The sequence below is a fragment of the Candoia aspera genome, chromosome 4 (genome assembly GCF_035149785.1).
Source record: "Candoia aspera isolate rCanAsp1 chromosome 4, rCanAsp1.hap2, whole genome shotgun sequence".
In the NCBI taxonomy this organism is placed as follows: Eukaryota; Metazoa; Chordata; class Lepidosauria; order Squamata; family Boidae; genus Candoia; species Candoia aspera.
In genome coordinates, this window is record NC_086156.1 from 33,092,963 (window position 1) to 33,106,974 (window position 14,012).

General features: G+C 38.5%; 1 protein-coding gene across 1 annotated transcript; it reads left to right on the top strand.

Moving 5' to 3' along the window:
* The first annotated feature begins 75 nt into the window (after positions 1-75).
* FAM221A (family with sequence similarity 221 member A) lies at positions 76-13,689 on the top strand. The gene is made up of 7 exons (XM_063303776.1): positions 76-247; positions 5,733-5,906; positions 7,270-7,460; positions 8,378-8,584; positions 11,604-11,717; positions 11,799-11,887; positions 13,525-13,689. Exons 1-7 carry the CDS (start codon positions 183-185, stop codon positions 13,594-13,596), a joined length of 912 nt encoding a protein of 303 aa, XP_063159846.1. The 5' UTR covers positions 76-182; the 3' UTR covers positions 13,597-13,689.
* The last annotated feature ends 323 nt before the right edge of the window (positions 13,690-14,012 follow it).

Below are 14,012 nucleotides of genomic sequence, written 5' to 3' on the forward strand. Positions count from 1 at the left end.
CGGGCGACGCCGCGGCCCAGCCGCTCCTCCTGACGGGGGGAGTCGCCTCCCTCTCCCGCGAGACGAACTCTCCGCTCTCCGCCGCGTGCGTCGCGTTCGTCCGGAAAGGCTTCGCGGGGTGTGCGAAACGGCATCTCCGCTGCCCAGTAGGCGGGGAGAGCCCGTAGGATGTCCCCAAAATCATGGAGCGGCTAACATTTCAGCCCGGGGCCGCCGCCGCCATAGACGACTATTTGGAATATAAAAGGTAAGGAGGCCAACCGGGTTGCCGCTTCTCATCCACCGAAGAGGGGCTGGGAAAACCGCCACTCGCTCGGGCGCCCTGGACGGTGGAGGCTTCTCCAGTCCTCGCAGCTTTTTGATGATAGACGCGTGTCTCAAAGACCCGTGTTTGTTTGGAATGCGTTTGGAGACGCGCGCTGCATTCTGGTGCTCGCCCGGATTTCTGCAGGCCAGATCTGGTAGCCTGGCTATAACTCTGTGGCTTACTTTGGTCTCCTACTGAACCAGCAACAAATCTTACGGATTGGTTAAACTGGGGTTGACTAGTTTGTGCGGTTCCAGCCAACCTAATTGATTCAGCAAACCATGGGGCAGCTCATCAGGAGTTACCGGTAGAAAACCACAATTCTTGGGGAATATAAAGAAATAAAATGGGTCCCCTGAGTATATGTAGAAAGCATTTCTTCACTGCTTGGAAAAGATGCTGTTCTTTAGCAGCCAAGATTCAGAGGAAGCCCTGCTTTCCAATAGAGAATTTCCACTCCCTCTGGCCTTTTGGCTTCAGCATTTTGGCTGTGTTCACAGAACACACTTCTTCTTTTTAATCCATTCAATCGTGTCTGATTCTCAGAGACTGCCTAGACAAGTCTCTGCAGTTTTCTTGGCATTTTTGCCATTGCCTGCTTTCTAGGGCTGAGAGAGAGTGACTGGCCCAAGGTCACCTAACTGGCTTTGTGCTTAAGGAGGGACTAGAACTTAGTCTCCGGGTTTCTAGTCTGGTGCCTTAACAGCTACACCAAACTGTAGGTTACTGAATCTACTCATTTGGGCCTGTAACACAATGTATTATAAACAAGCTGTTATGAGTTGGGTTCGCTCAACACACTGGAGCCAGAAACTAGCTGAGCACATCTAAGCCTAGCATACTATGAGGCCATATTTACAGGATGTGCTTAATTGGAGCCAGAAACTAGCTGAGCACATCTAAGCCTAGCATACTATGAGACCATATTTACAGGATGTGCTTAATTGGGTGACTTCCAAGGCCCATTTCCTGCTCCAATCAGCAGGGCTGCAACTAGGGTCTGTGTCACCCGGGGCAAACATGGATTCCACACCCATTTTGGGGCTCCCCCAGTGCTCATTTTGGCGCCCCCCAGCCTTCCCCCACCAGTTGTGGCCCTGCCAATCAGGCCCCAAAGAACTGTTACCTGCCCTGAGTCAGGCTGCTTAGTCTGAATTGAGTAGAAAAGGTTAACTCTTCTAGTCTTAGGAGGTGAGTCAGCAGCCTAGAGCAGCCCCCATAAACTCTCCCTCTCAGCCCTTAAGGTGGGCAAGAGTGAGGGTGAATTGGGGGCAGAAAAGGGGCAAGGTGGTGCTGATCCCAATTTGGCTACTCAGCACGATCAGCCCAGATCCATCTACTGCAGGACGAAGGCCTCTTCAACTGCTTTCCAAATGCTTTAACACGCTGCAAGTTGTTTCTAGTTAACCCCTTTGAATTGAGTTAGATCATCTGTCCAGTGTGGCTTTGGGCACTGGGGGTCAATTGGTATCCAACTGAGGGTTATTGTTGTCCAGTGTTGATCTGTTTGTCGTGCAGTAGGGCCTGCCCTTCGCCATTTCCTGGATGCTACTCAAAGCAGTTTGGTAAGTTGCCTCTGGCTGCTACATACGCATATACGCATAATGTCTTTTGGCCATTACACGCCACTCATTGCCGTTAACAAACACCACCTATCCAAGAACACTCTGATAAGGAGGTTGGTATCCCAATCAAAATGGCTGCTCCTTATTTAGCTGGGACAACCCTGCACGTTTGCTGTTTGCAGAGTACAGTCTGATTCTGGATTAATAATTTACCACATATTTGGGGTCTCATCCTGATGTGAAAACGACTGGATTTCTGCATGCAAATTTGAACTTTTAAATGATCTGAGAGAGAAGGTCATTGAAAACCTCAGGGCAGCAGGTTGCCCATCTCTGCTGCTCCGCTCCCAAGAGTGCTTTGTGATTGCCCTGCCTGAGCTGCCACTGCCTTTGTTCTGTGCTAAGAATGACTTGTCTGGAGAGCAGGTTTGGTAACTTAACCACTGGTGATTAAAAAGAAAGTTAACTGTGGACATTTTTACATAGCCTCTAAAAGGGTGGTTTCATTTTGACAAGGAAAACATTTCAGATAGCTAATCTGCAGTTTGTTCTGCATTATTGTCCAAAACTGTACATATTGCCCAGCAGCAATTGTATTTATAAATTTGTTGAAAATGCTGAGGAACATCAGAGAGAGGCGCATGTACAATATTCCTAAAGTTTTGGTCCATGCTGGAGCTCTTCTCACATTGTGCATGAACATCTGGAGGAGAATTCAAAGTGTGTTGTGCTGTACATTATGCACTTAGAGCTTTGCCCTCTGATTCCTTCTTAGTCTGTGCTTTCATTCATTGACTGGATACCCACTTCACGCTAAAGCCACGGGAGCTGTATTTTAAAGCAACCAATATCTGTATTAATACTGGGAATACGGAATGAGAAAGGTTGGTTGGTGTTAACAGGTCCCTGTGCTTATTTTGTAGATATTTTAAAGTATTTATAAATTATGTGGATACTGCTGCTTTTATTTTTGTCTAACAGAATTTTATTGATTTGCCTTTTTCCCATTTTGCAATTATATACATTGCCATTGAATTTTATCTGGAGGGCAACTCAAGCTGAATGATTGCACTATTCCAATGCTACTGCTCTAGATTTCTTGTCTGAGTTTGCAGAACATGTCAAGCTCAAATGTAGTTGGATAACTTGTGGCACAGTGTGTTATGAGAATCCAGCCAATGTGGTTAATTTATGATTCAGTGTATTGTGTGCCAGGTGGATTAATTCCATAAACTATGAGTTAGCATTTTATGTGAACACAGCCATGCTTTATAGCTTATCCCTTGTCCAAGATCACGCACTGTTGTTGCATATCATTTTCTTCCCTTCTACCCAGACAGCTATTTTAGTAGCTTCTATTTCTTAGCTTTTATTGTATGGGTAGGAAGTGAGAAAATACGATGCTGGACTTCTGGGGAAGAAATGGTGGACTGAAGACGGCTCCGCAGAAACTGGAGCCTATGACTGTGGAGGAATGAATAGCTGGCGAGTAGACCAGCTCTTCAGTAATTCCTATAGACAAGGAGAAGACTTGAGATTGTCCACAAGTGCTCCTGACAGCTGCTCCTCGCGAGGAGATAGTGGTCTCCAGCTGGTTTAAAGCTCTGAGAGACAAGGGAATAGCCATCTTGTTCAAACCATGGTCAGTGCCTTTGAAAGGATACTAGGCTCGCATGCTTCCTTTCTAATAACTTTCAGAAATTGCTTGTTGATTGCTTTTCAGCTATTAGGAACCTTTGGATCAACAAGTTTTACAGCACTGGGTGACTTTTCTTCAATGCTTAAAAGAAGTTTTAACTACAAGTTTAAGAATTAAAAAAAAATTTTTTGGAATAAACAGCAAAAAGGTGATTAAAACTTTGATTTTAGAAACTTACAAATGGACTAAGGGTCCAGATAAATTTGAAATAAGATTTTGGAATTAATTAAAGAATCCTTTCTGTTGGAAAATGCTTTTGTTTCAAAACATAATAAGACAAGATTTTAAAAATTGGAAACTAGAGGGAACTAAAGATTAAAATTAAAGGTGAAGAACACTTAAACTTGATTTACAATTACGGAATGAAACAAAATATTTTAACATTGGACAAATTGAAAGATATTTTTGAACATTGGACCCAGAAGTTAGTTTTAAAAGTGTTTATAGATAGACTATGTCTAATTATGAAAGAGGAGCAGGTTTTACCTGACAAAATCAAGACTGAGTGGAAAGTGGATTTCTAGAAGAATGACATGGAAAAAGATGTTACACTGGACATATATGTAAAAAAAACCTGGCTGATGTCTTAATTAAAAGGGGTATACAAACAACAAACCAAGAGAGTGACCTGGATAATTTTCCTATATTGGATTTACAAAAGAGACTTGTCAAAAGTTTTGAAGAATTTTGTGAGAAGGGACAAAGAAAAAATGAAAAGAAATCAAGTTCAATGACATTATTTGAAGAGACTAAAGATTACGATTGGTAGAAGTGAAAGGAAGGAATATAAAGTTGGTTTATTTGATCAAGGTTAAAATAGATATGTTGTTATCTCTGGTAACCCTTAATGGACTTTTGCTGACATCAGGTCTGAAATGACAATGCTTTATGGATGTGGTTATAGATAAGAGATGGGATATGGGAAGAAGAGATTATTTGTTGTATTTTAAGAGAAGTATAAATTGTTTATACTTGTGATGAAGGTAGGAAGTCACTTCTTTATATATTTCTTTTCTTTTTCTGTATTATATTCTTATTTTTTCTTTTCTATTTCTATGTTTTCCTTTTTTCTTTCTGTTCTGCAGCTTCTACTCTTTCTTTTTATTCTTATTTTTTTTAGTTTGTATTTTTACTATTGTAGTTATAATCTTTAATAAAATTACTATTAAAAAAAGAAAATAATATGTTAATCTGTGTGCCCCTTGGATGAAGGATGGAGTATATAGGGATTTAAACATTTCCTCCTTGCAGAAGGAAGAGTAGACAGAAAAATTCTTGAACACAGATAATCCTGTACAATACCTAGTTTGGAAATTTCTCCATGAACAATCCGTGAGTCACAAAGTAGCTACAAACCTAAGCTCATACTGTAAACCCATCCTTGTCATTTTATGATTATTATTGAAACCTTGAAAATTGGCTTGAGAACACCACTGATAAGTTAACCAAGTATATTATGCAATCACAGCCAATTATATTTAGGATGATAGTAGTCTTTAGATGTTCAACCTGTTGGAATTATCAGGGGTCAACTCAGCATTGTCTCAAAAGCATAAGGGGGTCTCTCTAGTAAACGCATCTCTATTGTGCTTGTGGGATGTCCCATGGGTCACCTGATTTCCACTTCCTCCTCCTCGGGCTTGGGGATTAACAATATCCATTACCCTTCTGGCAGACCTGCAAGCAGGAGGTGCTGCAGAATGCAGCTCTCGTCCTATTTTCATCTCGCTTGCACGCAGACTTTCTATTTCCATAGAAAGTGTCTACAAAGAACCAGTGATGATTAAGTATTTTCTACTATGAATCTACCTGTATCCAGATCTATTTTTCCTCATCTAACTACTGTGTGAAGACCGAATTTATTTCCTGAACGTAATTAAGCTTAATGCGCAAGTTCTTTTTTTGATTCACGCTTCTACTTTGCAAGATTGTTGTTAGCTGGTTGGAGTTCTTTTATTAACCTTTAAAAACTCCATCACAACCTACTTCTTTTCAGAATCAGAATTCCCACATATTCACGTTTTGGTTCCAAGATTCTCTCTCCTTTCTCTCATGACATGACAATTTACCGTTTTCTATGTATATATTATTAAAAGGTTGTTGGTTTCAATTTTGATTAAACATGTAATGGAAAGTATTACAGAAATCAACACTTTTGCAGAATTGTAGGAGAAGATGATGGTGGGAAACTGTTTACTCCTGAAGAATATGAACAATACAAGAAACAAGTGTTACCAATTCGGTTGCAGAATAGATTGTATGTGAGCTGGAGATCACCAACTGGCATGGACTGTAAACTCGTGGGTCCAGAAACACTCTGTTTTTGTTCTCACAGGTGAGGCATTCTATATCTGTACCAATGGATGATGCAGTAAACTTGAGTTTATCTTAGGTTTAAAAAAAATCTTGACTAGAGAACTTGTTTCTTAATAATATATATGCTATGTATCCATAGTACGGTATTTGCTCAGAAGGAAGACTAATTCTCCCCCAAATAATTTTTATCTTTAAAACATAAGAATGGCTTTGGATTTCCTGAAAATGGAGTAATGGAGGCGTATGTATGTATGTATAATTTTATTTTTTTATAACCCACCTTTATTATTTTTATAAATAACTCAAGGTGGGGAACATACCTAAGTACTTCTTCCTCCTCCTATTTTCCTCACAACAACAACCCTGTGAGGTGAGTTGGGCTGAGAGAGAGTGACTGGCCCAAGGTCACCCAGCCAGCTTTCATGCCTCAGATGGGACTAGAACTCACAGCCTCCTGGTTTCTAGCCCAGCATCTTAATCACTAGACCAAACTGGCTACCTACCCTTGTTCTTTATTTCCAGTATGGTCTTCATTCTCCTGTGCAAGAAGTAGAAAAGAATGATTATGGAGGAGGAGGGAGTATTAGGTATGTTCACCGCCTTGAGTTATTTATAAAAATAATAAAGGTGGGATAAAAATTAAAGAAACAAACAATGCTTTCCCTTATCTTTCTCCAAGTGGTAATGGCGTGGTAACTGTACTCCCAACTCTGCTGTTTGTGCTATTCAGACTCTCAGTAACAACTCCTTTGCACACAGAATTGCACACGTGTTCCTCTGTCATTGGTTGGATTCACAAATATAAGCCAAGAAAAGACAATTTTTTGACGGCTCATTTTCCTTTTGTGAAGTTAGAAAGGAAGCCGCCTGTCCTGGAAATGTGCAGATTTGTTCATTCTCCACATTCACTTTTGACTTTTTCAACATAGCAAAACTCATGACTTTGGTTTTTGTTTTTACTATGTTAATTACTAATAAAAGGAATGTAATGTTGTAGAACTGAGAAACTATGACTTTCTTATTTGGATTAAGGTTCCATCCTGGAAAAAGTCCATTACAAATAATTCTGCTAGGAAGAATTCATTCAGAAGTACATACTTTGGAGGCCTCAATTTTTCTGGCAACTCTCTGCCTCAACATATGTAGAAGACTGAGCAATCCTAGGGATCAGTTAAAAGATTGATGCATATTTTCTCCAAATCCAGGATAAGAGTTGAGATTTTGAAGTACTGATTGACTAGCAGACTCTGCCAAGGTGTATTGGCCTTGCCCCATTTCTAAAATAATTGAATGTCTTTGAATAATAAAAGGATTATTAAATATTCTAGTAAGTGAGTAGTAACTAAACAGTTTTGTCTGTATTTTTTATTTACTTTTCCTAGATATAAACAACACAAAACAGACTTTGAAGTGATTCCAAAAGAACGTCCCATTTCTGTACCTTGTAGAGTGAGCCGATGCCCATGCAAATCTTACAATTTTGTTCCTCTTAATGGTACCCAGCCCATCCGCTGTAGATGTAAGCACTTTGCAGATCAGCATAGTCCAGCAACTGGGTTTTTATGCAACATGTGTAAGTGGACTTTGGTTAAATACGTAACTCATATTTAAGGGTAACTACTATCCCATTCACAGATTTCTTTAAATACTATCTCAGTATAAGAACAATACATAACTATTGCTTTGGGAATGACTGAAACATTTCAGATTCTGCAATTAGGAGTGTAACTCGGCATATTTCTCTAGCCAATTTTGGCCTCCCTGATTAGATCTAGTAGGGAGAAACTGCTGCAAATCCCACACTTTTGGGAGTTCAGGGGCTGAGACAAGGAGATGCTGCTTTTCTGTTGCAACACCAATATTTTGGAATAATCTCCCTGTGGAAATCTGGCTGGTTCCTCTTTGTTGGTTTTCCACAAGCTTTCTGGAGAGCCTCTCCCTGATTTGAGTTGTCACCATCTTTTATTCTCTCTGTTTTTGTGATGATATTGTATTTTTAATTGTTATATAGGTTTGTTTTGTATTTTTATATGAGCTGCTGAGAGTAAATTTTGATTGCAGTGGCATACAAATATACTAAACAAATTAAATACTCTAAATCTGGTTAATTTGCATAATGATATGCAATATTCAAATTTGTGCTGCTTCCAAATAGGGGAGACTGAATGTGATCTTTTTCAAGCATACACAATAAGACTGTTTCTACTTTCAGACAACTCCTTGTAGAATTAGTACCCATCTGCAAATTATTATCTTAAACGAAGAATAGTGAGCAATGTTTTTGATCCCAGAAATAGAAATGATTATTAGCTTGTAGTTCTTACATTTTTTCCTCATGTCTGTCTTATTTAAATAATGTATATGAGCATATTCAAAGGTTTCAGCTGTAGCCATTGTTTGTATCACCAAGGCTACGGCAAGCAAAAGTGACATTGAGTGAAACTCGTCAAACGTGTAATTCTGACTTTTTCAAAATATGTTTTGCATTAGGTTCCAAGTGTGCAGGGTTTCACAGTTGCTTTACTTGTGGATGTGGCCAGCCAGCATATTCTCATGAAACAATAGTGGAAACCAAAGAAGAACGTTTAGCCCAAGGAAAGCCAGTCGGGCAAGATGTCCCTTATGCTGCAATGGGGGGACTAACAGGTTTTAGTTCCCTAGCAGAAGGCTACATGAGACTTGATGATAGTGGAATAGGTAAGGATGAAATGAAATATTTGTTTTTTGAGTTTGTACCTGATTGCTTTTGTACCTCTCAGCCAACTTACCCTGTGGAGTTTTGGTGAAGACAAGCACTGGGAGTGCTATATATTTTGCCTTGAACTCCTGGAGGAAACTGGGCTGGGGGGGTCATCCAACAAATAAACAAACATCATGACTTAAAAAAGCAAATACAGGTTTAGTAACACCATTGTGGTAGCTTAATTACATGTCTACAAAATAAGTGCCATGTTCTACATAATGATGTCTGATTATGGAATCTAGTTTAGTACCCTGTATTTGAACTGTAAGCCCATCAAGGCTTATAGTGTTAGTACAAATATGCTTGGACTTTTTTTTTTGTTTTTAATAAATGGGTATTGCCATACTTATTTTGATTTCATGCAGAGTTACCTTGAAGATCACCTGGAATTCTAGTAGGTGCAAAATTCTTCCTGATGAATTGAAGTAGTTATAATTCTGCATCCAGCAGGGGCTTGATCTAGATTGCTGCCTCCTTCAGCTCTATAACTGTATGAACTCTCATTCTGTACCACCGTTCTGGCTCTTAATGCTTGTCTGGGCCTAATTTGAACCTTGGCTTCCAAACCCTTTACAGCCTGTGTTTAATGGAAACGGTCTGTCACTATGGAATGTGATCTTTGATTAGGCTGTTTTGCTTATCTTCTGTCTATTAAGGAGTGGCATTTACCATCACAAACAGGCCTTTACTGGAATACCTCTGTGCTGTTCTATGCTATTCCTGTGAAGAACAGTCGTATCTTCTTTTTCATTTTTTTAAGCTCCTAAAACTAATACAAATTTTACAAAAGTATGAAGTGGAAGAAGCTTTCAGGATTACATTTTAAAATTGCTGTCCTAAATTGTCCTGATGGTGTTATAATATGTTTATTGTCTATTTTTTAAATTAAATACAATTAAATATATTTTCAAGTAAGCTATTTTGAGTTATGAAATAGTAATAAAACCACGATTTAATGGACTTCGGATGCAGCACTTCAAAATGATGGACAAGGCCATTTTTGAAGTCAGTTCAAATATCTAGGTGAGGGTAGAGGAGACTCATGGTAGAAAATAAGTGACAATAGGTATTCCTTTTCCCTACCCTGGCTCTGCTCTGACCAGCACTTCCTTGTGGGATGAAACTTCATTTTGAGTTCTGGGGGAGGGGAGGGGAGGGGAGGGCAAGAAGAATGATGCTGGGAATATCAAGTGGGTCAGCAGGCTGGTGGAATATGCTGTGTTGGGGCAGCAGTTTAGGGGAGGGACGAAAGATCAAGCATGCTGGTGGGATATGCCAGCCTGGGAAATCAGCAGCTGTGGTGGCAATTCTGTTTCACCATCCTGGCTTCTATTCTCACCCAACTTTGCGTGCATCACCTGAATAACCTCTTTGTTCATTCTCCAGTGTATAGCAGGGAGCTATCCTGTCTCTCTCCCCACCGCACCCAGTTATATTTTTCCCTCTTTTTCTATCTTTAGATTTGGTGGGACTCTCCTTCCACCTGAATGGTTCACTAAACTGTGCTTTTACTTTATCTGTAACTTATCAGCACATTTCAGATAACTCCTGACACAGAAAAAAACGTTATCCTTCTCATATTTCATCTGTTTTACACAGATGTAAGAAAGCTACCTTACGGTACATTTTTAACTGTTGCTTCTGCTAATATTTTTATGATTTTTTAAAAATTTAATCACAGCTTAATAATTGGTCTTCAGATCTATTTCATAGTTATTTCCAAATGAGTAGCAGAGTTCATTTTGCAACAAAAATGGAGTCTTGTGGTACCTTGAAGATTAAGAAATGTATTACATCGTATTATATATAAATGTTATAAATATTCTAGTTTGTTAAAAAGTTCTGCGGATTGGAATCCACTTCATCCGATATATAGAGTATTATCTTAAACTGGAGGTTTATACTGATGTTTGGGACGGGGACAAACAAAAGGAAGTGAACTGCAGCATATAAACAGTTTGCTATGATTATTTACCTTACTAACAGTGGCTGTTTTCAAGCATTTCTTGCTGATAGTTAACCAATGTTGGGAATGTTCACTCTGACCTTGATTACACTATTCTATCCACATTACATCTTCTCCTATTGGCTTAAGCTCTTTTTTTTTCAGTCGGCTTGACCCCTTTAAATATGACTGATAGCTTTCAGTCTTCCTGGTGCCAGGCAATACATGCTAAATTGAAATCTTATGGCTTTACATGGGCAGCTATCACCCTAATGGGCTGTGAACGTACACTGGCTGAGCTCAGGCAACGGGCCATCAATTTAGAGCTGCAATCAGATTTATCAATCCTACCTAGAAACATCTTTTTGAGTAATTCTTCATATTTTCTCCAACCAGCCAGATACCTTAGCTGCTTAACGATTCCTAAATTTAGAAGGGCTTTATCCTTGGCTAGATTTAATGCCCCCCCCACAGCTGTTACTGAAGGGAGATACCAAAATATCCCTTTTGAACAGAGACTGTTTATGTGGTAGAGGAATAATCTAAACAATGGAACATGTTATTTTGTATTGTTCCCTCTACACAGGTGCTCGCCAGGAATTATCATCTCCATTCTTCACTAAACATCCTGGTTGTTCTGACTGGTTCTATCTTACGTTGTTACTATCAGATCAATCTGATTCCATTTCACTGGCCACAGCTAAATACTGTTCTGTAGTTTGTACAGTACGCTGTAGTCCTTCTCTAATGTTTCTTAGATATTTTAGAATTTTATGTGTTTCTCTTTTTTATCCTAATTAATTGTGACTCTCTTGTTTTATTTCCTGGTCTATCCAAATAAAAAAATTGATTGATTTTTTATCCACGCTATCAATTTATTCATTTGTTCAACTTCTAGTATACCATCATCTAATAGAAATGCTGTTCTATATCTTTGATAGTCTCATTGAACAAATATTTTAAATTAGATTTTATTTATTGGTTGTAGTACTTTAATTTTAATTTGTTAATGCTTGTTTAATTTTAAGGAGCACCTTCCACTCAATTCTTAGAAGCTCCTGTGACCAATATGGATCATCCATTTTTAAAAGCATTCCAAGGTCCTTCCAGTTCCATGCAGGCACGCACCCAGTTAACAGATGGTAATGATTTTAAACGTTCGTATATTATCTGATTGAATAGATTTTAAGTGTATTTTACAATCTAATAATGTTGCTTTTAAGGAGGTACAAGTACAGCAATGCAGGCTTCCAGTTTAAGGAGACCTGAAGAAGATGACATGGCTTACTTTGAAAGACAGTATCAGTCACGGGTAAGCCCATAGCATACATTATTTAAAACAAAGGCATTTATTTCCAATTAAAAATAATTTGTTGAATGGCACTTATGACACATATTAATGTGTTGATAATTTTAAAAAAAATATGTTGGGGAATTGTAGTGATATCTGAAAATCAAATATACTTAGAAGAAAATATCAGGACTATCATGAAATTTAAAAGCAAAAAAGACTGTTTGTGCAATTTATATTGAAGACCAGTAACTTTGTTTTCCACCTATTTCTATTGCTACAGTTATAATTTATCGTATCTGAAATTGAATCTGTCCATCTTCTATTTCTTCCTATTTATTATAAAGAAATTCAAAAAAGTACAATTTAAGTAATGAAGCTGTATAGTGCTTCTCATTCAGTTTTGAAGAGGTGCTCTGGAATGCAATGCAATATACAGGTAGTCTTCAACTTACAACTGCTCATTTAACAATGGTCCGAAGTTATGACAGCCTGTAAAGCATTTCCGAGCATCGCAAAACATTGCACCACCCCCCTGCAGTCACATGATTGCATTTCAGGCGCTTGGCAACCGGCTTGCATTTATGACTGGTTGCAGTGTCCTGCGGTCACATGATTGTGTTTTGTGGTGTTTTTTGCCATTTTCTAGCAAAAAGCACCCACTGGGGAAGCTTGATTCGCTTAACAACCATGGAGATTTACTTAACAACCGCTGTAAAAATGGTCATAAAATCGGGTCTGGTCAGGTGGTGACTCGGCTTATGACCGCAACAACTTATGATGGAAATTCTGGTCTCAACTGTGGTCGTAAATCGAGGACTACCCATAGTATCTGCTTATGACTCATTAAAGCAGCCACATCCGTTTCAGGATTGTGTGGCTGTTGCAGGGACTTTTACTGCAGCCACACAATCCCGGAAACAGACTACGCTGCTTTGTTGAATCGCTGATTACTGATTCATACTTCCATGCATTCCAAAGCACTTCTTAATTAAATCCAAAGCATTACACAACAATAATTATGTTATAATGAAAAGTAATAGAAAAATGACAATAGGACAGATTGTAGGAAGGTCATAATTACCATTGTGTTTTTTTAAATAATTCCATTTTGTAGAAACAAGATGGAATAGAATTTTGGAAATATATATTTTGGCTTTCATAACTGCCCAGCTACTCAGATTTTGACCTATTGCTTAATTAATTAAAGACTGGTTAAACTTTTCAGCTGCTTAAAATGGTTCCACCATGGATTTAGTAATGGAGAACGTGCAGATCCCAAAGCAATAAAGGTTTTAGAGGCAGCACGTCTTCCTGTTCATCCAGTAATGTGATGGCACAAAGAATATTTACATTATTGACTAAACATTGTCTAAACATTGCTACAACCAGGTTTAAGTTCTATGCTAGCTGTGACAGTCAGTCATAGCAACTAATTCATGTGTCTTCCCTACCTCCACCTTAGATACCAACTTAGCCATACATTTCAATTTGTGGGTTTGTGTCAATTGAGATACAACCTAGTATCCAGCAAAGGAAATTTCTGATGCTGTAGGATAAGTAAAACTAGCTCTAATGGAACTAGATGAGCTGTAGTTTGCAGAAAACAAGCAGAGCATATGTTTCATGTGATTTTAAATGGATTTTTTTCATTACAGTTGAAACAAGAGAAGGCAAGAGAACCAAAAGGAAAAGGTTCTATAACAACAAAGACTCAAGATCACCAATAATACAAAATATGTATTTTATTGTCATTTATCAGCATATCCCTATATTTCTCTATCTTTGTGTATATTATGTCTGAACCTTGGCAACTTTAAGATGTGTGGGCTTCAACTCCCAGAATTCCCCAGCCAGCCTTGCTGGCCAGAGAATTCTGGGAGTTGAAGTCCATACATCTTAAAGTTGCCAAGGTTCAAACCCACTGCTCTATATATCCAGTAACTACAGTATGTTTATTTTTCCATGTCCATTTTGTTATATTTAACACAGCTAAAATAATATGAAGAAAAATAATGCTATCCATCTAATTTTGCATACTTGAAAATCAGCAGTGGAAAATGTTTAGGTTTCATGCCAGAAGACTACACTGACATCATTGAGAAATACCTCTTCGGAAGAGTTTTATCATCTATTTACATTTTAT

Bases quoted from the DNA above. Each gene is read 5' to 3' on its own strand.
- FAM221A (XM_063303776.1), top strand. From the start codon at position 183: ATGGAGCGGCTAACATTTCAGCCCGGGGCCGCCGCCGCCATAGACGAC. The intron at 7,461-8,377 runs GTAAGTGGACTT...GTTTTGCATTAG, and splicing joins TGGGTTTTTATGCAACATGT to GTTCCAAGTGTGCAGGGTTT. The intron at 11,888-13,524 runs GTAAGCCCATAG...TTTTCATTACAG, and splicing joins AAAGACAGTATCAGTCACGG to TTGAAACAAGAGAAGGCAAG.